The sequence below is a fragment of the Biomphalaria glabrata genome, chromosome 10 (genome assembly GCF_947242115.1).
Source record: "Biomphalaria glabrata chromosome 10, xgBioGlab47.1, whole genome shotgun sequence".
Lineage (NCBI taxonomy): Eukaryota > Metazoa > Mollusca > Gastropoda > Planorbidae > Biomphalaria > Biomphalaria glabrata.
The window spans coordinates 1,306,079-1,333,990 of record NC_074720.1 but is presented as its reverse complement, the minus strand read 5'-3'; the positions used below and the strand labels follow the sequence as shown (position 1 = coordinate 1,333,990).

At 37.2% G+C, this 27,912-nt stretch overlaps 2 protein-coding genes across 4 annotated transcripts; both read left to right on the top strand.

Moving 5' to 3' along the window:
• Positions 1-290: 290 nt before the first annotated feature.
• On the top strand, positions 291-8,097 carry LOC106079707 (uncharacterized). Of its 3 annotated transcripts, none has more exons than XM_013240906.2 (4): positions 291-420; positions 3,002-3,169; positions 7,063-7,277; positions 7,933-8,097. In XM_013240906.2, the coding sequence occupies exons 2-4, from the start codon at positions 3,008-3,010 to the stop codon at positions 7,982-7,984; spliced, it is 429 nt and encodes a 142-aa protein (XP_013096360.2). In that variant the 5' UTR covers positions 291-420; positions 3,002-3,007; the 3' UTR covers positions 7,985-8,097. The 3 variants fall into 3 exon arrangements, with proteins under 3 accessions (XP_013096360.2, XP_013096359.2, XP_055900223.1); XM_013240905.2 differs by lacking the exon at positions 291-420 and adding an exon at positions 1,636-1,760; XM_056044248.1 differs by lacking the exon at positions 291-420 and adding an exon at positions 1,902-1,931.
• Positions 8,098-14,896: 6,799 nt separating this feature from the next.
• LOC106079699 (uncharacterized) lies at positions 14,897-26,548 on the top strand. Its single transcript, XM_056043723.1, has 4 exons — positions 14,897-14,920; positions 20,856-21,022; positions 22,978-23,192; positions 26,008-26,548. Exons 2-4 carry the CDS (start codon positions 20,867-20,869, stop codon positions 26,063-26,065), a joined length of 429 nt encoding a protein of 142 aa, XP_055899698.1. The 5' UTR covers positions 14,897-14,920; positions 20,856-20,866; the 3' UTR covers positions 26,066-26,548.
• The last annotated feature ends 1,364 nt before the right edge of the window (positions 26,549-27,912 follow it).

Below are 27,912 nucleotides of genomic sequence, written 5' to 3'. Positions count from 1 at the left end.
ACTAGCCAGGAAAACCAGTGACTTGGCAGAATTTAAGTCATTGGTTAATATGCATGACTAAATGCATGACGCTTAGGACGTAATCATCTTCTTTTTTGAAGTAACGTCTGTATTATATAAGATAAGATGGAACCAAATTATGATTATATGAGATCTAAGCACAAGCCATTTCATCTTTCTCATGCAAGTACATTTGGGAGGGGTAGGGGTCTAGGGGAACTCAGTGTTACAAAAATAATAAAAAGGGGTACACATATGCGAAAATTTTGGGAAACACTGTCTTAACCTTAAAAACGACTAACCAAAACGGAAATCATGTTTGTAAATAGCGATATTCTAGTGTTGCTAAGTTAGTAAATGGACCAAGAAGGTTTTGTATAAATTGAACTACAAAACAGGATATTTCTATTCATTGGAAAGGTAATTATTATTTTTGCAATCGTTGTTATGTTAGGAAGTGAATTCTAGCTGTGCTTATAGATTTGTAGATACACCGTCATTGACAGCCGGGATTATGGACAGTGTCAAAGGAAGACAGGCTAGAGGAAGTGAGATAGCTTTGTTCCAACTCACTTCATTTAGAAAATGTATTTACTTGCTGTGGAGGCGCGGTGGCTGAGTGGTAAAGCGCTTGGTTTCCGAACCAGAAGGTCCCGGGTTCGAATCCAGAGATTTTTTTAATTTCAAGATCGTTAGGGCGCCTCAGAGTCCACTCAACTTTAATAGGTACCTGACATTAGTTGGGTAGAAGTAAAGGCGGCTGGTCGTTATGCTGGCCACATTACACCCTTGTTAACCGTTGGCCACAGAAATAGATGGCCATTATATCATCTGCCCTATAGACCGCATGGTCTGAAAGGGGAACTATTTACTTACTGTGGCATTCTTACATAATAATTTCAACTGAGTGGCTTATACAAGGTAACGAATCATCCGTGGATAACTTGCTGAAGTAGATTATTTAATTATTATTATTTAAATAAAAGTTTTGATATCAACAAGACACGCCTCGCTTGCATTATTGTTTGATTAGCATGTCGTGGTACCAGCAGCCGACATCTCAGCCTCAGTTTCATGTGTTAATGTACTATTTATAAGGTCTCCTTTAACTCTTTTTCTCCTTATTTACGATACCATCGATGATTTGAACTCATTAAATTAAATTAATGCTTGATTTTATTAATTTTACTTTGTCTTATATACATTTTTTGATAGCAAACTAAAAAGCTATTGAAACTTATTCATAACAGGGTACTGAGTATAACAAAGAATCCCGTCGAAGCGTGGTAAATAATTACGGAGAGAAAGAGTTAATAGCCAGCCAGACTACAGAAGATGGAAAAAAGTTTTTGTCATGGAAACTGAGAATGATCTAGATGTTTTCTCTCTTTTGTGATCCAGAACTTAAAGTGCACTTATTTCCACCATGAAGTATAGACATTTGGAATCTCAGTCACAGTCAGAACTAGATTAAAACTTAAGGGTATCTAGTGTCTGAATCGGGTCAGCAGACCTCTATTTAAATACAGTCACTAATGTGGCACATATGAAAATATATTTTTACCTTTGACTCGAGATAATAAGTTCTACTGTACTATTTCTTTTTTAAAAAAACTTAATTATGAAAACATTCGTGACTGATAAAGAATGCAGCACACACAAAAAAAAAATACTGGTCGATTTTCAACTACTATCCATATAAAATAAAATGTCCCACCAGCAATGACTATTTAGTCGACTTTTAATCATTATACTCAAAGGTAAGAAAAGTATTGAACCGAGTTTAAGTTTCAATATCGCATTTTCTTATTTCGTTAGAACCATAGACCTAAATAAATATAGACTGGCCGATAAAAGAGTTTTATGAAACGAAAATTTGTGACTTGCAATTTTGTGTACTTTATTATACAGCATTTATGAGCAGTATAAAAGTGCTTTTTAAACTTTGATACACACCTATATATATTGTAAATAAGGAGGCAGTGTAGTTTTGTTTAATCTCTAAGAATGAAGATCATGCAACTTTTCAGAATTCGGAAATCCGAATACAATAGATATACATGTTTTCAAGTTACATGAAGTTACTTCCTTTTTTCCAGTCTATATTTATTTATGTCTATGGTTAGAACAAAATCCTTTCAAGTATTTGTGTTCTCGAAAAAAAAAAACCTATTTAAAAATTTGCTTTGTTCTATTTTTGTGCAAAATAATAAAAATACCAACATTCAAAGTAGAAAAACATTTAGTATTAGAAAACAAAAAACATGTTATCTTAAAGAGCTGCTTACTGTAATTTTATTCTTCTTCGCTCTCATTTTACATGTCGGAGGCTTCAGATCAGTCATCCTATATCTGAGATGAACCGCCCAGTGGTTTCCAGATCAGGCGGCTCTCCGTATAGTTTTTATTCTATAGGAGGGTTTTGGGGCCAGAGTCTTACAGTAAAGATGTCACACTCTACTGCAACTATCAGTGAAGAAAAGGAAATCTACTGCCGAGGACAGACGTAGCAGGCGGAGAGAGAACCTAAACAGACTACCGATGGACAATGGTTTGGTCTGCGCTGGACGTAGCAAAATATGTGGATTACAGCTAGGACTGCGTAACCACGTGAAATACTGCACTATGTCTTAATGTTTGGACGAAGACAAGCCTTATTTTTAGTGAAGAAAGATCAAGGGTAGATTGTAGCTCTATCATCGATGTTTCATTGAAAGTAGAGTTATTATCTTATGTATTGAAGTTAATAATAGATTGAGTCTCGGGACTAAATTGAATTCTTTCACATTATTTTTGTCTTCACTTCATCGCCTAAGTCATTTTTTCGTTACTTTCCTGACATGAAGTCACATTGAAGGTTTACATATTACATCGCCAAGTTTCACACTTACCACTAGTCTTAGATACATACTCTCAGATCTCACCGGTAATCTGTTATCCAACAAAATATCTGTCATAATCATGTGATGCTTAAGTTGAATTTTTAAAATTTTCTTTTAAGGTCAAAATGTCTTTAATGTACGCTCTTGTACTGTTATTGCCGGCCTTGGCTTTTGGCCAAACTGTCAACCTTAAACCCTATAACTTGACTGCTACGGCCATGTTTTTACAGACAGACACAGACCTGAGCGGGGACATTGATAGACCTGAGCTCGATGCATCATTCCGAGTAAGTAAATTTTGAAAATCTAGAACAATGTAACATACAATGTAAGCATTCATCTTTATTGAGTTGACTAATTTAATAAACAAAGATAATGTAATCTCACTAGAACTGTCCAACTAAAACAAAGTCAATAACTAAGCTAAATTAGATCTCTATCAATTTAGTTTGTAGTTGTGCCAGATTTCTAGAAAACTTAATAGGCCTATAATTCAATATTTCTAATCTCTTGCCAACCTTAATTTTTTTTTAATTCTTAGTTTAAAAAACAAGAGGGTTACAAGCATTTAAAAAGGGGCCATAGAAAGTGTCATATGAGGGGCATATCTATAATTCTAAATCAAAATAACATTGTTGATATCTTTTAGTGGTAATAGCTAAGTATGCCAGAAAGGCTTCAACAACACTGAGCAAATATTTGTTTTGGACGTGGAATAAGTGCACCACACTAATTGGCTCTGTCTGTAACGAATTCGAACGGTACATTGAAATAAGTGCATCACACTAATTGGCTCTGTCTGTAACGAATTCGAACGGTACATTGGAATAAGTGCACCACACTAATTGGCCCTGTCTGTAACGTATTTGAACGGTACATTGGAATAAGTGCACCGCACTAATTGGCCCTGTCTGTAACGTATTTGAACGGTACATTGGAATAAGTGCACCACACTAATTGGCCCTGTCTGTAACGTATTTGAACGGTACATTGGAATAAGCGCACCACACTAATTGGCCCTGTCTATAACGTATTTGAACGGTACATTGGAATAAGTGCACCACACTAATTGGCTCTGTCTGTAACGTATTTGAACGGTACATTGGAATAAGTGCACCACACTAATTGGCTCTGTCTTTAACGTATTTGAACGGTACATTGGAATAAGTGCACCACACTAATTGGCTCTGTCTGTAACGTATTTGAACGGTACATTGGAATAAGTGCACCACACTAATTGGCCCTGTCTGTAACGTACTTGAACGGTACATTGGAATAAGTGCACCACACTAATTGGCTCTGTCTGTAACGTATTTGAACGGTACATTGGAATAAGTGCACCACACTAATTGGCACTGTCTGTAACGTATTTGAACGGTACATTGGAATAAGTGCACCACACTAATTGGCTCTGTCTGTAACGTATTTGAACGGTACATTGGAATAAGTGCACCACACAAATTGGCTCTGTCTGTAACGTATTTGAACGGTACATTGGAATAAGTGCACCACACTAATTGGCTCTGTCTGTAACGTATTTGAACGGTACATTGGAATAAGTGCACCACACTAATTGGCTCTGTCTATAACGTATTTGAACGGTACATTGGAATAAGTGCACCACACTAATTGGCCCTGTCTGTAACGTATTTGAACGGTACATTGGAATAAGTGCACCACACTAATTGGCTCTGGTGATAACGTATTTGAACGGTACATTGGAATAAGTGCACCACACAAATTGGCTCTGTCTGTAACGTATTTAAACGGTACATTGGAATAAGTGCACCACACAAAATGGCTCTGTCTGTAACGTATTTAAAGGGTACATTGGAATAAGTGCACCACACTAATTGGCCCTGTCTATAACGTATTTGAACGGTACATTGGAATAAGTGCACCACACTAATTGGCCCTGTCTGTAACGTATTTGAACGGTACATTGGAATAAGTGCACCACACTAATTGGCTCTTTCTGTAACGTATTTGAACGGTACATTGGAATAAGTGCACCACACTAATTGGCTCTGTCTGTAACGTATTTGAACGGTACATTGGAATAAGTGCACCACACTAATTGGCTCTGTCTGTAACGTATTTGAACGGTACATTGGAATAAGTGCACCACACTAATTGGCTCTTTCTGTAACGTATTTGAACGGTACATTGGAATAAGTGCACCACACTAATTGGCTCTTTCTGTAACGTATTTGAACGGTACATTGGAATAAGTGCACCACACTAATTGGCTCTGTAACTAATTCGAACGGTACATTGGAATAAGTGCACCATGCTAATTGGCTCTTTCTGTAACGTATTTGAACGGTACATTGGAATAAGTGCACCACACTAATTGGCTCTGTCTGTAACGTATTTGAACGGTACATTGGAATAAGTGCACCACACTAATTGGCTCTGTAACTAATTCGAACGGTACATTGGAATAAGTGCATCACACTGATTGGCTCTGTCTGTAACGAATTTGAACGGTACATTGGAATAAGTGCATCACACTGATTGGCTCTGTCTGTAACTTATTTGAACGGTACATTGGAATAAGTGCACCGCACTAATTGGCCCTGTCTGTAACGTATTTGAACGGTACATTGGAATAAGTGCACCGCACTAATTTGCCCTGTCTGTAACGTATTTGAACGGTACATTGGAATAAGTGCACCGCACTAATTGGCTCTGTCTGTAACGTATTTGAACGGTACATTTGAATATGTAACAGAGGCCCCACATATTCGCTGAATATGCTGATCATGACAAATAAAACTCCTTATTGGGACTTGATCTGTCGTCCTTTATGGCCACTTCCAGGGGCCGAATGAAAAAAAAAATATATTACGAAAACAATGCTGTCTATTACTGAAGGTCAATTAATTTTCATTCTTAATCTAACGATTGTCTAGATTCGTACATACACAAAAGCCATCATACAAATCAAGATAAAACTCACAGACCTAAGCGGAATAGCATTATACTCGAGCGGACATCGCATGCCGAGTATTTCGTCATGTTTCTCTAGTCCGTCCACTAGTCTCATTTAAGTGACGTCCTATCTTTTCTTTTCCTTAGTGAAAGTACTGGTCTTCTTATCTTATCTTATATGATACAGACGTTACTTCAAAAAAGAAAATGATTACGTCCTACGCGTCATGCATGTTAGTCATGCATATTAACCAATGACCTAAACCCAGCCAAGTCACTGGTTTTCCAGGCTAGTTCAGGCAACCCATTCCATGCTCTAATAGCACTAGGGAAGAAGGAGCTTTTGGTCTGTTCAATACATTAGCCGCTCCCCTCATTTCACTGCCCATTTTCTCCAGCCATTGAAATTTAAATCAAAACAACAGAATGTTTTGTTTTTCTTAAATCAGACGTCAGATCAAGAAGTCGTGAGATCAAAAAGACGTCAGATTAAAAAGGCGCCAGATCAAAAGACGTCAGATCAAAAAGACGTATGATTAAAAAGGCGTCAGATCAAAAAGACGTCAGATCAAAAAGACGTCAGATCAAAAAGACGTCAGATCAAAAGGCGTAAGATTCAAAAGACGTCAGATCAAAAAGACGTCAGATCAAAAAGACGTCAGATCAAAAAGACGTCAGATTAAAAAGGCGTTAGATAAAAAAGGCGTCAGATCAAAAAGACGTCAGATCAAAAGGTGTCAGATTAAAAAGACGTCAGATTAAAAAGGCGTCAGATCAAACCAAAAATTTTGGTTTGTAGGTCCAAACAGCTAGTATGGCCCACTACTAAACCAATGTAGTCTCGTAATGAATTCTTAATAAAATAAACTTGAAATAAACTTAAGCAAACTTTTTTAAATACAAAATTGAATATAACTTTTTATTTATAAACATACATAGATTCAATTTGAAACTAGATACATATAGAAAGAGATTTCTGTCTTAAGTCTCTAGCTAGTCTCTTCTCAACTTTCCGACCAGTCCTTTTTATTCACTTGCATTACGCGAGATCAGCTCGTGATTTCATCAGAAACTCACGGTTATATTAAGCAACACGCACATTTACTGCTTTATAAATAATAAAAATATAATTTCTGAGAAGCTGGAAGAAAACAAACAACTGGCTTACAGTATATATCAAATGAAATGACCTAGTCGTCATGCCTTTGTTACTTTGTTACTAAGAGATTTTTTTTTGTTTCACAAGGACTACGACACTGACCGCAATGGGCGTGTCAGTCGCACTGAATACATGACCTACTTGAGTATACACACACCGAGTCTGGCGGCGCTCCATGACGCACTCTTTGACATTTATGACGTAGACAATGACCACATCCTGGATCACCACGACTACGACAACTTCTTCGGCCTGATGGATGGCAATGGAGACGGCTTTGTTTCGCATTTCGAATATGTCAGGTGAGCAGAGTTAAATAAATACTACGTAATGTTTTGTAAAATGTTTGTAAAATGTTTGACATGTTTCGGATGTTCCTTCAGAGTTGAAGATAGTTTACTTCCTAGTCCAAACCTCCCGCAGGACGACGGGGGATGGGAGCGGGCAGGATTTGAACCCTCGACTATCGATAAATCCCAACGACAGTCCAGCGCGCAAACCTCACGACCAGGCAGCCATATTAACATATGAATTGTAATAACTAGAATGTAAACTCATCAAATTTGCTAAATAACCCAAACATTTGCAACATGTATCAAAGTTTAACCTTTAAGAAGCAGTGGGCACGATGGTAATGCCATACATTAAAGTAATAAATAAAATAACTATATTTAGTGAGAAAGTGGATAATTCTCTTATCTTATATAATACAGACGTTACTTCAAAAAAGAAGATGATTACGTCCTAAGCGCCATTTCATGTGTCAATCTAGTCATGCATGTTAACCAATGTCTTAAATTCTGCCAAGCCACTGGTTTTCCTGGCTGGCCCAGGCAACCCATTCCATGCTCTAATAGCAATAGGGAAGAAGGAGCACTTGTAGAAACAATAACTACCAATAATTACATTTGTCCATAATTACAATTAGCACTATGTGTCTATATTCTTTATTTGTAGGTATTGGACAATTTTACTTCAAGACCTAGAGCACCTACATTTGGATAATTAAGGACTACAGTCTCATGAGAAATTGTTATGCACTGAAAATGTACACAATTGTTTTTATGACACGACAGGAATCAAAATGATAATTATTTACAATAAAATATGTTTTTACACATACTCATAAAATGTTATTTGCATTTTGGTCTTGCTTTTGCTTAAATTAGGTTAATAAATAATCAATTTTTTTTAAAAAAAGATCATTCATAAAACAATAATCTAACTAAAACATTGAAAGTAAATCTAACAATGACGCTGCGTTAGGGACGTTGAGCCTTCTTTGAATTGCAAGAATTGATTTGGAAACGCCAATCACTCTCTTTATTTAACCAGTCACCTCAGCCTATTTGAGAGTGATCGATATAATTACATAATAGTCTATCTGGGAAGTACCACATCGAAAATAGCCAACCTAGATGACGAGGCAGACTTTCGTGTTGCACGTGCCAGAGCTTCTTTTGGCAGACTTCAAGAACAAGAATGAGAACTCAGTATATCTACAAATTTATAAGTCTAGTCCTGCCTTCATTCTTATATATATATATATATATATATATATATATATATACATCAGTCCTGGACCTTACATTCTCGCCACATCAAAAAGTTACCCTTCCACAGAGCTAACTAAAGGCTGAGAAAAGAAGCAGTCTTATCTGCTGTAGATCCAACTTACCCATGCAATGTATGCGGCCGGATACATTGGACCATAGCGCACTGAGCATGCTATAAGCATAAAAGATGCGCTATACAAAAGCAAATTAAAAAAAATAAAATAATGGAGCCTTCCTATGTATCTATAAATGGTATTTTGTTTCATAATTTTCATTAAGTTATAATGGGTGTGACATAAGTGATTATATAGGTGTCAGTGTTGTTCAGTTCAACTGAAAACTTTTAATGAACTAATCAATTTAACATTACAAAAAAAACTCCAGTTATGATAAAAATGGGGGGAGAGTATTAATTCAAAATAGTACCAATGTTAAACTGAACTAGCTCAGGCTACAAAAAATTTGCTTTGGTCTATTAGGCTCGTAAATTAATAAAAATTGTCTGTTATCACATGGAACTCATAAATGGTTACTGAACCCCTTGTTTAGTAAATAAATGTAGTTGAAATCGCAACAGAAGTTTCATAGCTTTTATATATAGATAAGATACATATACAATGTGGCCAGGGAAACGCAATAAAAACCAGCTTTGGCGCCAATTTGCTTTAAGTGACATAGGAAGAGAGCACCTGGCTGCAGGCGGCTTCGGAACGAGATACAGAGACTTAAAGAAAATCAACTACCGAGGACAGACGTAGACGGCAGAAAGAGAATCTGCATCGATCAACGGCGAACAGTGGTTATGTCTGCACTGGGTGTGGCAAAATATGTAGGTCGCAGCTTGGGCTGCATAGTCACGTGAAGTACTGCACTCCTTATTAATCCTCGGATTCGAAGATAAGTTTTATAATTATATATAGCTATATATATATATATATATATATATCTAAAGCTCCATTTTGCGGTCGAAGATGAGTACATTTCTCATTTCCTATTAACTTGATGATGGCAATTAAGTCCAATCCTCGCTTTGACCTTTAGGGGGAGGGGGTGTCTAGAAGTAGGTTTCCGCGCTGCCTTTAGGCGCTCATCAAACACAACTCTGCTCGAGTTGGGATTCAAACTCGAGCCCCCTTGTTAGGTGGCTAAGCCGTAGCCAAGTGGTTTTGGGCTCTCATTCACACATCCCACGTACATACATTTGTTTGTTTTCTTCCAAATCACTCTTCCAGCTTGTTATCTGTGAGGTTCAGAATAGTAGAGGCGTCTTAATTCTGAGATTGTAGGTTTTTTTTAATGTCATTAACTGTTTTGAGCTGTATACAGATTTAATCCACTCCATTTATTGTTGGCCTACGCTTGTTTTCTTGTTGACTGAAGTTACCTCCGCTTGACTGCTTTACAAGTCCACACTCTACACGAGACACAGCCAATGGTCTCAACTGTGTGCGTGTTTGTATTCGCTGAGGATTTCTGGTGAAACCTTGAATTTGAATCGAGACGGAAGAGCGTCTAAAAAGGGGGACAACTGCTAAGGAAGGGACGTCAGAGAGGAGAGACAGTGGGACACGTGTTAATTGTAACTTTTGAAATGAGTTTAAATATTTTGTTTCAATTACTGGACATCATGTTATTCGTGTCTCTACATTTATCTACATTGAATTACAAAGCTGTGTAATAATAATAATAAGGATAGTCTTCGAGTCCGAAGATTAGTGAGGAATGCAGTATTTACCGTGGCTGCGCCCCAGCTGTGACCTGCATATTTTGCCACATCCAGGGCAAGCATAACCATTGTCCGCAGGTGGTCGATTTAGATTTTCCCTTCGCCGTCTGAGTTTGTCCTTAGGATGACTGCCTGGTCGTGCGGTTTGCACGCTGGACTGTCGTTCAGATTTATCGATGGTCCCGGGTTCAAACCCTGCCCGCTCCCATCCCCCGTCGTCCTGCGGGAGGTTTGGACTAGGAAGTAATTATCTTCAACTCTGAAGTAACATCCGAAACATGTAAAACAAACAAACATTTTAGCAGCGGATTTTCTTTTGGTCTCAAATGTGTATCCCGCGGCCTTCGTGAGTGACCTCCAGCTGTCTCGTTCTGAGACCGCATGCAACCAGGTGCACTCTTGGCCAAGGAAAGTTGACGCCTAAGCTGGTCTTTGAAGCGTTTCCGTGGGGCGCCTCTGTTACGTCGACCACCTTTTAGCTCCCCATAAAGGACTACCTTTGGCATACGTTCGTCTCCCATACGGGATACGTGCCCTACCCAGCGTGACTGTCGGACCTTAAGAAGTCCCTCTATACTGTCCATACCGGCGTATGGAGCGCAAACATCTTTGGTGAAAGCGCTCAAGAAGTCTTAGTTGTTTTCTGTATAGTGTCCATGTCTCAGAGCCATATAGAAGGGTTGAGAGAACCACCGCCTGGTAGACATTGATTTTCGTAGGCAGGCGGAGTGATTTGTTCCGCCAAACTCTCGCCTGAAGGCGTCCAAAAGCGCTACTGGCCCTGGCCAGACGGTTATCAACTTCCCTTGAAAGTGAGGCGTCATTTGATACTATACTACCTAGATATGTGAAGTGGTCTACCACGTTAAGGGGTTGTCCGTTTACGGTGATCCTTGGGGCTACATTGAATTGGAAAGCTGTATATATTTCAGATATTTGTCTAAAAAGTTCATTCTGTTTAAAAAAGAAGTTTCTGAGTTTTATTCCAGATTTTCGTTAATCGATCAACAACCATTAATTCTGTGCTTTCATTTGTAACCCAGATTTTTTAAAACTAAAATAAGATGAAAGATGACCAAAAAGATTTGAGATCCATTTCGCTTTCAGCAGTTCGAAAGAATGTCTAATGGTTCATGCACTCTAGTTAATGTTTTCTTTATGTTTGTTACATACGGAATAAGTTGTTGGCAAGGCAACGCCTCATCTAAACTGTTGCGACGTCTAGAAAACATCATTTAAAAAAGCATCAAAAATTACACTCACAACATGACCACATTTAAAGAAACTTTTTGAACAAACGTGCCTAAGAAAAATCGAAAAAATCTTGGAAGACAACGGCCACCCGCTCCATCAGAACTACGCCAGGTCGTCGCGAAGTGGGCGACTGCTGTCAATCAAAACAAGAACGGAGCGGTACAAAAACTCGTTCGTACCTCACTCGGTCAGACTCTATCACCGCCACTCATTGATCAGGGAACATGAAATGCACCAAGATACTGTGTGTGGTCGCTGAATGAACTCTTTATGTTGTCTGTTGTATTTATGTGTATTTTTCTGTTGTGTTGTCTTTATATGAGAATCACAACAAATTTCCGTAAGGATCAATAAAGCAGTCTTAGTCTTAGTCTTAGTTACGTGCGCATCTTAGTGTAAATGTGGAATGGTGCCAATGCGTGTTGAGAGAGAGGGAAGATGGAATCCGGAATTGAAGAAATGTAATCAAAGTTAATTGTTGACACATTATGAATTGTAACTCAAGATTAAAGTCATCATAATCTACGATATATGAGTCTATTATTGTGTCATTAAAAGTCTCATCATATAAGAAGACGTAACATTGTTCTAATATTCTTTATTCCTACACTTTATATTTTATTGCTGCTTTCTCTGTGATGATTTGAGTAAGATATCTTCCATGTAAAATATTTATGAAAATAAATAACTTTCTTAATTACTATGATTTGATTATGATGTAATTGTAAATATTGTTTATCTGTAATGTTTCACGATAGTTTACACTGTTTTACCAAAATAGTTAATATGAAACTGACTTTAAATGCTTCAGATTCGAGGCTTTTGTTATAGGGTTATTCTGTTGCACCATCTCCGGTTTGTCTACCATAGCCGCTTGGATAGTCATCAATCTTTACAAGAAATTTAATAAGCAAAATTTTGCTAAAAGAAGAAAAGCATTATGTTACCACAGACTTAAGGACTGTTACTTGATGCTATTTTTAAAAAGTTACGGCAATTCAAATTTAAATGACACCCTAAAGAGACTCCAATCGATCATTTTTTACCGTTTTAAGCCAGAAAAACATGAAAACATTTCATTTAAAACTCATTGGTCCAAAAACGTTGTAAAGTCGTGTTTAACTCATATGCACTCGTGGATCTAGACATGTGTACTGGCGTGTGTAATATATGTGCACTCATTTTTCCAAAAACGTTGTAAAGTCGTGTTTAACTCATATGCACTCGTGGATCCAGACATGTGTACTGGCGTGTGTAATATATGTGCACTCATTGGTCCAAAAACGTTGTAAAGTTGTGTTTAACTCATATGCACTCGTGGATCCAGACATGTGTACTGGCGTGTGTAATATATGTGCACTCATTGATCTAAAGACGTTGTAAAGTCGTGTTTAACTCATATGCACTCGTGGATCCAGACATGTGTACTGGCGTGTGTAATATATGTGCACTCATTGGTCCAAAAACGTTGTAAAGTCGTGTTTAACTCATATGCACTCGTGGATCCAGACATGTGTACTGGCGTGTGTAATATATGTGCACTCATTGGTCCAAAAACGTTGTAAAGTTGTGTTTAACTCATATGCACTCGTGGATCCAGACATGTGTACTAGCGTGTGTAATATATGTGCACTCATTGGTCCAAAAACGTTGTAAAGTCGTGTTTAACTCATATGCACTCGTGAATTCAGACATGTGTAATGGCGTGTCTAGCATATGTGCACTCATTGAGACAAAAACGTTGCACAGGCGTGTCTAACACATGTGCACTCATTGATCCTAGAATGTTCCAATTTGGACCTTTTTTTTTTTTAACTTTCATTGGTTGTCATGATTTAGATATAAATATAGGATGTGACGTCACAAACAACTCAGCTGGTGTTAAAGTTCAAAATGCTAACTCAGCGGATCTGTCTTTATCTGTGTATTGTTCAAGGAATGAGAATGACACAGGTGTAGGGGTTAAAGTGGCGTGTGTTTCACTTGAGATGGTGACAGATGTTTGGAGGGAAAAAAAAACTTGATTTTTTTCCTAGTCGTGACAACCTATTAAATGATAACGCTTTGAACATATTTTCAAATCAGTGAATTGTTAATTTTTTTTTATTTGAAATAAAATATATTAAATTCAAACTGTCACAGCTTTTTCAACATATAACGAAATAAACTAAACAACCTTAACTCTTTCTCTCCTAACTGACGATACCAACGTTGATTTCACCAGAATGTGGTAATCAATTACGGAGAGAAAGAGTTAAAAATTCTATTTCAATAATCTTTAAACTCAAAATAAATTTTGTTGCGGGAAAGTATATAGATCTAGCCCTATTGGTGTTAGGCTTTCTCAATGATTACAAAGCTTATTTCAACTCACTCTGTCTGTCTGGTACAATTATTGTTTCTTAATATTCTTAAAATTCTTAATAAGTCCGAAGATTAATGAGGAATGAATGCAGTATTTCTCAGTGTTAATAAAAAAGAGTAAAGTGTCCCCTTCAGACCTTGCGATCTATGGGTAGTTGATGTTAAGGTCAACGAGCAGGGTGTTATGTGGCCAGCACAACGATCAACCGACTTTACTTTCCCCAACTAGAGTTTGGTGGACTCAGGAGAGCCCTAAAAATCCCTGAATTCGAAATCCCAGTCTTCACTGGGATTCGAACCCAGGACGTCAGGTTCGGAAGCCAAGCGCTTAACCATTCGACCACCGCGCCCCCTCAGTGTTAATAGATATTGCTATAAATTTGCAGTTCTTTTCTTTAGATAAGCTTTGTTTTTTAAAAACGTTTTTTTTTTTGCTTGTTTCAACATATAAAAGTTCAGCTAAGCACTTTGTTTATAGCTTTCCGTTGTGACCTAAGTCGCTGGCAGCCGAAGCAGGACGTTTTGGCGCCGCCGTTTTGGCCACGAAGGTCGTTTTGGCGCCGCCGTTTAGGTCACAACGGAAAGCTATAAACTGCACTCATCCTTAATCTTCGGAATCGAAGACATTGTCATTTATATTATAATTACATTATATAGTGGGCCCCAAACATCGTCAGTAAATTTATATTCCTTATATCGTAACAGTTTTACATTGAATAACTTGATGAGGCAGTGTAAAAAACAGTCTCGTTTTCAATGTAGTTTTTTTTTCTTTGTAGGCGGGACACGGTCAAGGTCAAGTCACAAGAATGTGACGTCACATGATCAGATGATCTTGAGTGCATGGCCAATGTGCGTGAGTGTGTGTGAGGCCACAAAAGGCGGGAAACAACCGGTGAAGGTTAAGGTAGCCTAAAAGGAAGGTTCAAGAGACTTTTATGGACAATGTACGTGAGTGAGGCCACAAAAGGCGGGAAAAAAACGGTGAAGGTCAAGATAGCCTAAAAGGAAGGTTCAAGAGACTTTAATGGACGAGACTATTTACGTAGGTAGTTAGAGTAAAAGTCTGAGTTTTTTCTTTCAGATAGTTATGATTATGGCTTAAAAAGTTAGAGCTAGATGTCGTTAGTTTAGGTACATCATAACTAATCATTCATTATTCATCATAACTAATTTGTATCTAAATTGTATTTACAGTATCTATATTTATTTATTTCTTGTTTTAAGTTCGAGATTAAAAGAATTTAACTCAAGAAAACCATATCTACACTGTGTCATTTTATTGTATCTTAGTAGTGTTGGACTTGTATGAACGGCACTTCCGAATCCGCATGTCAGATAATTTAGGAGAGATACAACACTTTATTATAATAAAAGTTATATTTAGGTGTTGTTCACAAAAAGTCATTTCAAGTCTATTAGTTAAGATATAAAACACCAATAGCGGTTTAGTTGTCTACCAGCAGTTTGGTGCTACAAGTTAACGATCGTCAACACCACTAAACAAGTAGACTTTTATCCATGTATAGCAGTGATGCTCAACCTTATTCGACCTGCGGGCCATTTTGACTTTCGAAACGCGTGTCGCGGGCCACATCAACAAAAAGCTACGAAAAATGAAACCGAAATTCCCCTGAAACTATTTGAAACTATTGGATTTAGTACTTACATTAATTAATGGGATAGTTAAAGTCTATCATTTTTACGCGTCTTAAAAGTTAAAATGGGTTTCATTTCTCTACTTAAAATGTGAGTAACATTTTAGCTACCTTTACCACCTACTTATTTTCTTGTCTCTTTTCGGTAAATATTCTCATAGGTCCTCCAATCTGTAGGCGTAGTTTAACCAATCTTTTAGACGTGGCTCAAACCAAGAAGGCCTTCATATTTCTTTTAGAATGCCGCTGTATTTGTTGTTGTTTTTGAAACAGCTAGACTTTCTTTACAAAACAAATATGTTGGCTTATTATCGTGTTCCTCGAAAAAAAGATCCATTCACTTTTCCTGGTAGATTCTACATTCAGAGTCCCATTTCATACTCATAATCCCACACTTGTTAAAGGTCATGGTATCAATCCATCACAGAAAAAAAGTGAGGGCCCTAACGAAGGTAAAGATACATTTACAACTTCTTTTAAGAGGGGGAGGATTTTCTACTTTTTGTGCCGACGTTTCGGCGGGCCGGATGGAACTACATCGCGGGCCGGATCTGGCCCGCGGGCCGTACTTTGGGCATCATTGATGTAGAGTATTCTCAGCACCACCCAGTCTCGCTCCCCGCCCCGTTCCAGCTAGTTTCGATTTCCAGCCTCCCTTTCTGTTGGATGTGATCTCACAACAATATCTGATGGAATCTCACTTCGAAGTGTTTGGGATTTGTCCCATTCCAGCTTGCTTCGTCCATCCTTAACTCGACCGTCTCCTTAAGAATGTCACGCCCTAGTGCAGGGGTTCTCAACCTGTGGGTCGCGACCCCCCTTGGGGGGTCGATTGACGATTTGCCAGGGGTCGCCTAAGACCATCGAAAATATGGATTGTTATTGTCTATTCTTCTATTGCTGTATGTGTGTGTGGGTGGGGGGGGGGGTCGAGGCAGAGTGGGGGATTGTAAAAAGGGGTCGCCGAGCATAAAAGGTTGAGAACCGCTGCCCTAGTGGGAAACAAGAGTAGTCCGACTTTGAGTGGTTCACTTCGAGTTGTCACAGGTTACCGTAGTCAACGCTTGCTGGAACGTGCTAATGAGCTCCCACAAAACACTATCATTTTCAAACAGGAGCTTCTGGCATTTAGGATAACCGAGCAAGTCGTTCATAAAAAGATCACTGTTTAACCTTGGTTAGGCCAATAATAGAATATGCATCCTCCGTTTGGGACCCCTCAACTCTAAGAAAACATTAAGAAACTGGAACAGACACAAAATAGAGCAGTGAGATTCATAACAAACGAATATTCACATTTGACTAGAGTAACACCTTTAGTAAAGTCACTAAATTTTAAAAGCCTTCAGGACAGAAGGCTCAAAAGTAAAGTAGCAATCATACATTAAAAACTGAACCATAATCTTCAAATACAAAAACAAAATGTAATAAAATACTCTGAAAGACACAAAGATAAAGGCACATTCCTCGTCCCATATGCTAGGACAAATTTGTACAAATACTCCTTCTTCCCTAGTGCTATTAGAGCATGGAATGGGTTGCCTGAGCTAGCCAGGAAAACCAGTGACTTGGCAGAATTTAAGTCATTGGTTAATATGCATGACTAAATGCATGACGCGTAAGACGTAATCATCTTCTTTTTTGAAGTAACGTCTGTATTATATAAGATAAGATAACTTAGGGCTAAGTCTTGGTCCTGTTCCTTGTGAAAGTTTCATCGACATGCTCTTACCAAAGTATGTCTGAACGAACGCTATGTAGGTCAGCTGTTCTCTCCCTTCTCTGTGAAAGGTCACTGTAATGTATTCTACTTATCCTTCATCCATAGACATTCTTCGTCATTGACAATTAGATGATGCGATGGTTGACGTAACCAAACCCCTCTTTATAGTTTTAATAGTTAAAAATAGTAAAAAAAACGAAACAAGAAAAAGATCAATGCAGCTTAATGTTGAAATTAATTCGATCTTTTGCTACTGAAAGATCCTAGATATCACATACGAAGACCGCATTACAAATGAAGAGATAAAAGACAGGATTGGTACAGCGATTGGACCCAACGATTTCCTGCTAACTACTGTCAAAAACGCAATCCTATGGTCATATTACAAGGTCCTCAGGGCTCGCCGAGACCTTCCTTTAGGGAACGTACCTGGAAAAAGAAGAAAAGGCAGACAGACAGGACTGCCATTAAGAGACATTCTGTCAATTTTTGTTCAATGCAAAAGACAGAGGAATGGAGATATTGTGTGTTGCCCAAACGGTTCAACAGACTGAGGGATAGGGGAATGTGAATGAAATAAACCAATGAATGAGATTTGTTTTTCCAACCACTATGAACGAAAATAGTATTAAGAATGTATGTCATTAGGAAGTTGTTATCTATGAAGTTCTAAGATAACAAATAGCAGAAAACAATATATAAGGAAATCTGAGTCATTGACTGAAGGATTTGTTTCTTGACTTGGAAGCAAACTAATCAGGTAAACGTAGTGAAAACATTTCTTTTAGAATTACGAAAGTTACTTTATTTTCTATGTATTTCAATGTTTATCTGTTAAAATAATCAGGATTTTATTGTTTAAGTAAATTTTTAAAATCTGATCTTATGTTATAACGGTGGTAAGGCGCTTTGTTTCCAGACCAAAGGGTCCCAGGTTCAAATCCTGATGAAGACTGGGATTTTTAATTCGGGATTTTTAGGGCATCTCTGAGTACACCCAGTTCTAATGGGTACCTGACATTAGTTGGAGAAAAGTAAAGGATGGTGGTCGTTGTGCTGGCCACATGACACCTTCGTTAACCGTGGGCCACAGAAACAGTTGACCTTTACATCATCTGACCCACTGATCGCAATTTTGTAGACACTAAATTATCCAGATGTGCTTATTTTTTAAATCTAAACTGTATTTATTTTACTGCTTAGCGTATCAATGTCTTTTTGTAATTATTTCGAGCCAAAATAATATTTCTTTTTTTGTTGCAGACGTTAAACAGACGTTAAACAAATTCGAAACTAAATGTTACACAAATAAACTCACATTGTTAGATCTATCTGTTAAATATAAAATGGACCCCCCTACGTAATGCACAACTATAGCATAATTGGCTTTCAACTTATCTCTGAATACGTATTCTTTAAGTTATACTATATCAGTCGCCAGCATTTTGATTTTAATGCTTTCGAAAAAGAAAAAAAATGATCCAGCGCATTGCATAAATTAAAACTAAAGAAATAATAATAATAAATAATAATAGGGTCTTTTAACCATAGTTGGGTAAAGGCCACTTAAGTAGGTCGCTTTACTCTGTAGAGACTTTGTTCCTTCTTTCAAAAGTGGTGGGGAAAGGACGATTTTCGGGCAAAGTATAGTTGTCTAGGCCCTCTCTATGTCATATGTCTAGCCTCTCCATGTCATATGTCTAGCCTCTCCATGTCATATGTCTAGCCTCTCTATGTCATATGTCTAGCCTCTCTATGTCATATGTCTAGCCTCTCCATGTAATATGTCTAGCCTCTCAATGTCATATGTCTAGCCTCTCAATGTCATATGTCTAGCTTCTCCATGTCATATGTCTAGCCTCTCCATGTCATATGTCTAGCCTCTCCATGTCATATGTCTAGCCTCTCTATGTCATATGTCTAGCCTCTGCATGTCATATGTCTAGCCTCTCAATGTCATATGTCTAGCCTCTCAATGTCATATGTCTAGCTTCTCCATGTCATATGTCTAGCCTCTCCATGTCATATGTCTAGCCTCTCCATGTCATATGTCTAGCCTCTCCATGTCATATGTCTAGCCTCTCTATGTCATATGTCTAGCCTCTGCATGTCATATGTCTAGCCTCTCTATGTCATATGTCTAGCCTCTCCATGTCATATGTCTAGCCTCTCTATGTCATATGTCTAGCCTCTCAATGTCATATGTCAAGCCTCTCCATGTCATATGTCTAGCCTCTCCATGTCATATGTCTAGCCTCTCCATGTCATATGTCTAGCCTCTCCATGTCATATGTCTAGCCTCTCCATGTCATATGTCTAGCCTCTCCATGTCATATGTCTAGCCTCTCCATGTCATATGTCTAGCCTCTCCATGTCATATGTCTAGCCTCTCCATGTCATATGTCTAGCCTCTCCATGTCATATGTCTAGCCTCTCCATGTCATATGTCTAGCCTCTCCATGTCATATGTCTAGCCTCTCCATGTCATATGTCTAGCCTCTGCATGTCATATGTCTAGCCTCTCCATGTCATATGCCTAGCCTCTCCATGTCATATGTCTAGCCTCTCCATGTCATATGTCTAGCCTCTCCATGTCATATGTCTAGCGTCTCCATGCCATATGCCTAGCCTCTCCATGTCATATGCCTAGCCTCTCCATGTCATATGCCTAGCCTCTCCATGTCATAACTATTCAAAGAAAACAATTTTAAAATGGTGAACATTAGGAACAAAAAAAAAAAGAATAAGAAAAAAAAATACTTTTTAAAAAACAATCTACTCTAAGGGAAAGAACCACTAACTACTGCCATTTATCTTAAAATTATCAATATATTTTTTTCTAGTTTTTTTTAGGATAGAAAGTTATAGACAAATGAACTGAAGGACTGAGAGATAAAGGAACAGCGACTTTTATCTTTGAGGAAAATACAAATATGAAAACATGAACGGAATGAAATCGCTAGTTGGGTTACAGTATAGCCTATCGTATGCAAACTTCTCCAAACTTCACGATTTTTTAAAACTTGGGCCCTTAGCTCAACCCCAAAATACAATGTAAAGAATGTTTAGTAGACATAGCATTAATAATAGACAAAAGAGATTAACCTATACTTATATCAATATTGGCAATAATGGAAAACGATTTCATCCAGACTAGAATTTAAAGAATCGGAAATAGATTGTGCATATATTTTGTGTTGTTGTTATGTACAACAAGTTCTATTGCATTGTATACATCATTTGGACCCTGAAGTAACCATTTAGTGAGATGATTGACTGAGAGTCGCCTTGTTGCCTAAGGACGCTAGTCTCGAGTAACATTGTAGGCCAGATTTTTTTACAATTAGGATTTAACTGAGCTGAGTTATTTTGGCTCAGTGCCCAGAGACAGCACGGAAAGCAATCCCCACTTACCCCCTCCCCCCACATGTTCACTAAAAGGGATTGGACCATGGCGCAATGTGCATGATATTAGCATGGAAAAAAGGCATTTTTTAGATTGGCTACAAATGATTGTCATTTTAATTATAAGCTAGAACTTTGAGAGCTGTGGAAAACTAAAATAGATCTAATTCTGATTGAGCTTTTTTTTTTTTCAGCTCCCAAGAAAATGTCACCCCTGTATTTTGTACTGCTCTGTCTGCCTGCTATGGCATTTGCCGCCAATCTCCAGCCTCTGAACTTGACTGTCACAGCCATGTATCTAGACCTCGACACGAATTTAAATGGAAACATTGACAGACACGAGATTGATGAATCGTTTCGTGTAAGGATTGTTTGAAATCACTTTCATTAGTTCAACATTGTTAAGGCCAGTTGTATAGGCTAATGTTCAAATGTTTTTCTATCTTTTCCTTGATATTATAAAGGGGGTTGGGGTGGGGGTGAGGGTGGGAAGACTAAACTCTTTAACATTTATGGTTTAAAATAGTTTCATAAGAAACGATAAAACTCTTTGTCTTGTTAATGATTTCTTCGTACACTTATCCATGTGTACATGTTGTCTACACTTATCTATGTGTACATGTTGACTACACTTATCTATGTGTACATGTCGACTACACTTATCTATAGGTACATGTCGACTACACTTATCCATGTGTACATGTTGACTACACTTATCCATGTGTACATGTTGACTACACTTATCCATGTGTACATGTTGTCTACACTTATCTATGTGTACATGTCGACTACAATTATCTATGTGTACATGTCGACTACACTTATCCATGTGTACATGTTGACTTGTGTAGGTCCACATGTTGACTACACTTATCCATGTGTACATGTTGCGATGTGTAGGTCCACATGTTGTCTACACTTATCTATGCGTACACGTTGTCTACACTTATCTATGTGTACATGTTGTCTACACTTATCTATGTGTACATGTTGCCATGTGTAGGTCCACATGTTGTCTACACTTATCCATGTGTACATGTTGTCTACACTTATCCATGTGTACATGTTGTCTACACTTATCTATGTGTACATGTTGTCTACACTTATCTATGTGTACATGTTGTCTACACTTATCTATGTGTACATGTCGACTACACTTATCTATGTGTACATGTCGACTACACTTATCCATGTGTACATGTTGTCTACACGTATCTATGTGTACATGTTGTCTACACGTATCTATGTGTACATGTTGTCTACACTTATCTATGTGTACATGTTGTCTACACTTATCTATGTGTACATGTTGTCTACACTTATCTATGTGTACATGTTGTCTACACTTATCTATGTGTACATGTCGACTACAATTATCTATGTGTACATGTCGACTACACTTATCCATGTGTACATGTTGACTTGTGTAGGTCCACATGTTGACTACACTTATCCATGTGTACATGTTGACATGTGTAGGTCCACATGTTGACTACACTTATCCATATGTACATGTGGATAAGTGTAGGTCCACATGTTGACTACACTTATCCATATGTACATGTTGACATGTGTAGGTCCACATGTATACTACACTTATCCATATGTACATGTTGACTACACTTATCGATGTGTACATGTTGACTACACATAGCACTTATTTAAAGGATATTCCCCTTTAAAATAGTATCTTCTTTTTGAAGTAACGTCTGTATTTCATAAGATAAGATATATCTACTTAAAGTATTATGTATATATTACTTAGACTTAGCCTTAGGTACTTCCGCGCCGTTCGGAGCATTGGGCGGCAAGCTGTCTCCATAAAGATCTGTCACTGACAATTAATTAAAACATAATAATAAAAGCAAGCAATAAAATACGGATTAAAGAGCGAATACATTAGATTTTCTAATGCTTTTAATAAAGTTTATAAATTATAAAGGGTGACTGATGACGAAAGAGACAGATCTTGTTTATTATCGCTTATGAAATTTGAACAGCTCGTTGGTTTGGACAGTTGCTAATATCAACAAATCGTTTCGAAGCACCAACATAGTTAAAACAAGGCCTTAAACACTAGTAGGGGCAAGAGGCTTTAAAACTTTGGCGATTACAGAATGTTTACTGTGACCATAGAACGTATTGTTGTACTAATTTAATAGGCTCCATAAATAATCACCTCAATTATAATTTCATTTCTCCCTTATTTAAACAGTTTAGTAACTGAGTCTATAGATAAGAATTAAAAGTAATAGTGATTGAAAACAGTTGTTGTAAAATCTTTTCAAAGCTCTCTCTCTCTTTTTCTGTCACCAGACATATGATAGTAACAACAATGGCAGAATTAGTCGTACTGAGTACACAAACTTTGTGACTTCTCACGAGCCCACTCTTTTAGACCTGTCCCATGCACTCTATGATGTTTACGACGTAGATAGTGACGACCAGCTTGATCACCACGACTTTGATAACTTCTATTCTCTGATGGACGGCAACGCAGACGGTGTGGTGAGTCATTTCGAGTTTTCCAGGTGAGTGCTTCAAAATGTGATCGTAATATGAAAACAATAGGGTTGAAATAGCATTCTGTTGGCCTCCTACAGAAACGCTTATGGTTCAGCTCAGAGTGTAATCTGTGGCCCACGGTTAACGAGGGTGTCATGTAGCCAGCACGAAGACCAACCGCCTTTACTTTCACCCAACTAATATCAGGTACCCATTAGAGCTTATTATGAGGCGTCATAAAGATTCCGAAATAATAAAAAAAAATCCCAGTCTTCACCTGGATTCGAAACCGGGACCTTTCGGTTCGCAAGCCAAGTGCCTTACTACTCAGCCACCAAGCCTCACGCTTCAACAATAGCATTGCTTTTTTTTTCACTACAGAAGATTGACATCTCTCGCTACGATTTAGTGCTCGAGAGAAGAAAGCAATGTGGTCTTTTGCTCGGAGATAAGGTAGTGGATAGAGCGATATCCGATGAAATTGCTACAACCCCCAACGGCGTTTTTTGGGACTACATTAGTGATAACAGTTATTTCTAGTTCATCTTACAATGCTTGTAACTTATCTTTGACTCTCTCTGGAAGAGTTCTGCATATTAAAGGATGGATCTTATCTGAGAAATGTCGTATCCATTTAGCATAGTAGGAAAATAAGTCTACCGCTCGCTTTTTGTGAGTTTTTTCATGTGGATGAATGCAAGGGCTGTAGACTAGCTGGATCTGGCTTCATCTCATTATGGGAGACTTGATACCCTATTTTAGTAGTAGATCCATGTGATCCAGACGCTCAACGGATTTGGAAACATTGAGCCTTCATACTTTTGATAACTTTGCTGTTAATCTAGTAGATGTTACTTAACCTTGGTTAGGCCAATAATAGAATATGCATCCTCCGTTTGGGACCCCTCAACCCAAGAAAACATTAAAAAACTGGAACAGACACAAAATAGAGCAGTGAGATTCATAACAAACGAATATTCACATTTGACTAGAGTAACACCTTTAGTAAAATCACTAAATTTAGAAAGCCTTCAGGACAGAAGGCTCAAAAGTAAAGTAGCAATCATACATAAAACACTGAACCATAATCTTCAAATACAAAAACAAAATTTAATAAAATACTCTGAAAGACACAAAGCTAAAGGCACATTCCTCGTCCCATATGCTAGGACAAATTTGTACAAATACTCCTTCTTCCCTAGTGCTATTAGAGCATGGAATGGGTTGCCTGAGCTAGCCAGGAAAACCAGTGACTTGGCAGAATTTAAGTCATTGGTTAATATGCATGACTAAATGCAAGACGCGTAGGACGTAATCATCTTCTTTTTTGAAGTAACGTCTGTATTATATAAGATAAGAAGAAGATCCTAAAAGTGAGAAATTGAATTTATAGTGTAATTTTGTTTCTCATGCGATTTCGAATTACAGACGACGAATACAAAACTTAAATAGACGCCGGGAAGACAACGGCTTTGTCTGCATTACCTGTGGCAAATCATGCAGGTTGCAACTGGGTTTGGCTGGCCATATGAAATACTGCAATCCGTCTTAATCTTTGGAATCGAATTGCCTTATTATTACTTTTTTTTTATTGCTGGGAGTTAGTTTACTTTTGAGAGTTGTAGCCCTTTTTCAATTTACGCAGATTCATAAATTGAAGAAACACAGTGTTGAAATTAATTCGATGCTCAGTCACAGAAAAGGAATAATCTAACCGGGAACAAAATGTACATCATACATAAATTTGTATAAACTTCATTAGTAGGCCACTAAGGCCGCTTGACTGACAAAGAGCCATCAACCTTAATTAAGCTGTGAACTGCGAATTATGAACACTGGCCGATAACTAATGAATACTGACCAACAATCTTTACATATTGCTCTCTTCAGTCTCCCAAAAAGACTTTTCTAGATGAAAATTTAATTTTAATCCTTCCTTCCTGCTTCTTTGGAATATGTTTTTCCTGTTCTCCTGCGCATGTGTTTACAAAATATGTAGTCAAAGTCTTCCCTACATTTCGCTGACTAACACCTACCCCTATCTTTACCTGGCTTATTAAGTTTACATGACGCGTTGTAATCCATATTTGAACGTTTCTGTGGACGACGTCTAGTTGGTCAAGGAAGTATTAACTCCTCTACAGTGCCACGGAAACTCTTGAGGCTATTTCTTTAAATTTACTATTACAAAATATAAGAAGCAGGGAGGATGCGGGTAGTCAGTTTCATAGGATCACTTTTGGTAAATTATTTTTTCAATTATTTTTTAGCTGGAGCTTTCATTAATGAAACACGTAAAATGTAAAAAAAAAATACAGAATTATTGAAAAAAAAAATTTTATATGGGAAAGAAATGCACATTTACAGCCATATATATCAATACCGTAATATGTATTTCCTTTCCATAGAAAAAAAAACATTAATTGCCACTAATTCATTAACCAATTGGTTAATTTGTTGATTGATGCATGTTTTGTTAAGGACAAAATAAATTTTGGAAAGTTTCAACTTGATACGAGAATGTGAAATACCGTGCACCTACTAAAGTTGTACCAGGTAGATAGATAGAAGATGTGAAGTGATACGAGCTTCGTAAAAAGTGATGGAAGGGAAAGGTTTTAGCGTAACTGTTTTTAATGATTTGTTTCGCTTTTTTTACACTTGCGTTTAGACTTAAATTTTATTATAACTTAATATGAACTATTTAACGTTTGTGTGTGTGTGTGTCTTTCTGTAATTGTTAATATTATTGTCACAACTGGGTCACTTAAAAGAATTAAGGTAAAAAAAACGCTTACATTTCAGATCAATTTATGTTAAGTTGGTTTTTTTTAATTTCAGATATTGGACTATCCTGTTGACAAACCTGGCACACCTTCATTCACAAAAGAAAAAATAACTTCACTTGCTTTTGTTTTGGTTTTAGTCAAATGTTATTGCACTACAAAGTTGAAAGAAATTTAAAAAAAAAAATATGTTTCCCATATACATTTTCCAAATCAGAATGATCTAGTTTTATATCCAAACTAAACATCGTTTGCCTAAAATATCTAGACAAATGCGTCTCTTCTGTTGATTAAATAATTTAAAAGAAAACATAAAAATTATTATTCTAGAATAGTCGTAGTTGGAGTGATGAGTCTGGTAGTAAGTGAAATGCTCGTATTGAACTATGTATGCTTATCATGGTGTAACCTGAATGAATATCACCTTGTGCAGTTAGATTATGGTGTCACCCCCCCCCCTTTTTTTTTTTTTTCCTATTTCATCCTAGAAATTTCCTAATAAAAATAAAATATTGGTTGTTGTTTTTTGATTGCACTATAATACTGTGAGCTAATTAATTACGTATTAAAACATCTGTTGTTTATGACGTGTGAAATGTCATCACTTGTTATTGCATGTAAGAGTACCGTATTAAATTTAGAAATACTGCACTCCTCATTAATATTCGGTCTCGAGGAAAACGACTTAAGCTCAACATTGACTGAAGAGACAGACTTAATTTCAACATCAGCTAAAGAGAAAGACTTAATGTCAACATCAACTAAAGAGAAAGACTTAACGTCAACATCAGCTAAATAGAAAGACTTAACGTCAACATAAGCTAAAGAGAAAGACTTAACGTCAATATCAACTAAAGAGAAAGACTTAATGTCAACATCAGCTAAAGAGAAAGACTTAACGTCAACATCAGCTAAAGAGAAAGACTTAACGTCATCATCAGCTAAAGAGAAAGACTTAATGTCAACATCAGCTAAAGAGAAAGACTTAACGTCAACATCAGCTAAAGAGAAAGACTTAACGTCATCATCAGCTAAAGAGAAAGACTTAATGTCAACATCAGCTTAAGAGAAAGACTTAACGTCAACATCAGCTAAAGAGAAAGACTTAACGTCAACATCAACTAAAGAGAAAGACTTAACGTCAACATCAGCTAAAGAGAAAGACTTAACGTCAACATCAACTAAAGAGAAAGACTTAACGTCAACATCAACTAAAGAGAAAGACTTAATGTCAACATCAGCTAAAGAGAAAGACTTAACGTCAACATCAACTAAAGAGAAAGACTTAACGTCAACATCAACTAAAGAGAAAGACTTAACGTCAACATCATGAGTTGGTATTGTGTCCCTTCTAGTTTGATTAAATTAACACCATTAGTAAAATGACTAAACTTAGGGACACTTCAGGACAGAAGAATAAAACGTAAAGTATCTATCATACATAAAACACCAAACCAGAACTTACAAATAGAAAAACAAAACCTGATATAAATACTCAGAAAGACACAAGCATAGAGGCACATTTCTTGTTCCGTACGCTAGAACAAATTTGTACAAATGCTCCTTCTTTCCTTGTGCCATTAAAGAAATGAATGGGTTACCTGAATCAGCCAGGAAAACCAACGACTTGGCAGAGTTTAAGTCATTGATTAACATGCATGACTAGATTGACACAAGAAATGCGTAGGATATAATTATCTTCTTTTTTTTTAAAGTTAACTTCTGTAATTTACAAGATAATATATGCATTGCCCATTGTAGCCGTTGAACTACAAGCATTCATCGGCATTTATATGGTTCGTAGCATGCTTACCGGGCGGGTGATTAACTCCGGTCTGTTTTTTAATAAATGATTCATCCCTGACAAACTCATTGCCATAATGTGCATAAAAGTTTTTAATTATTGCTTTTTTTTAAATAAGACCTTCAATTAATCACAAATATTCTTAGATAGGCATAC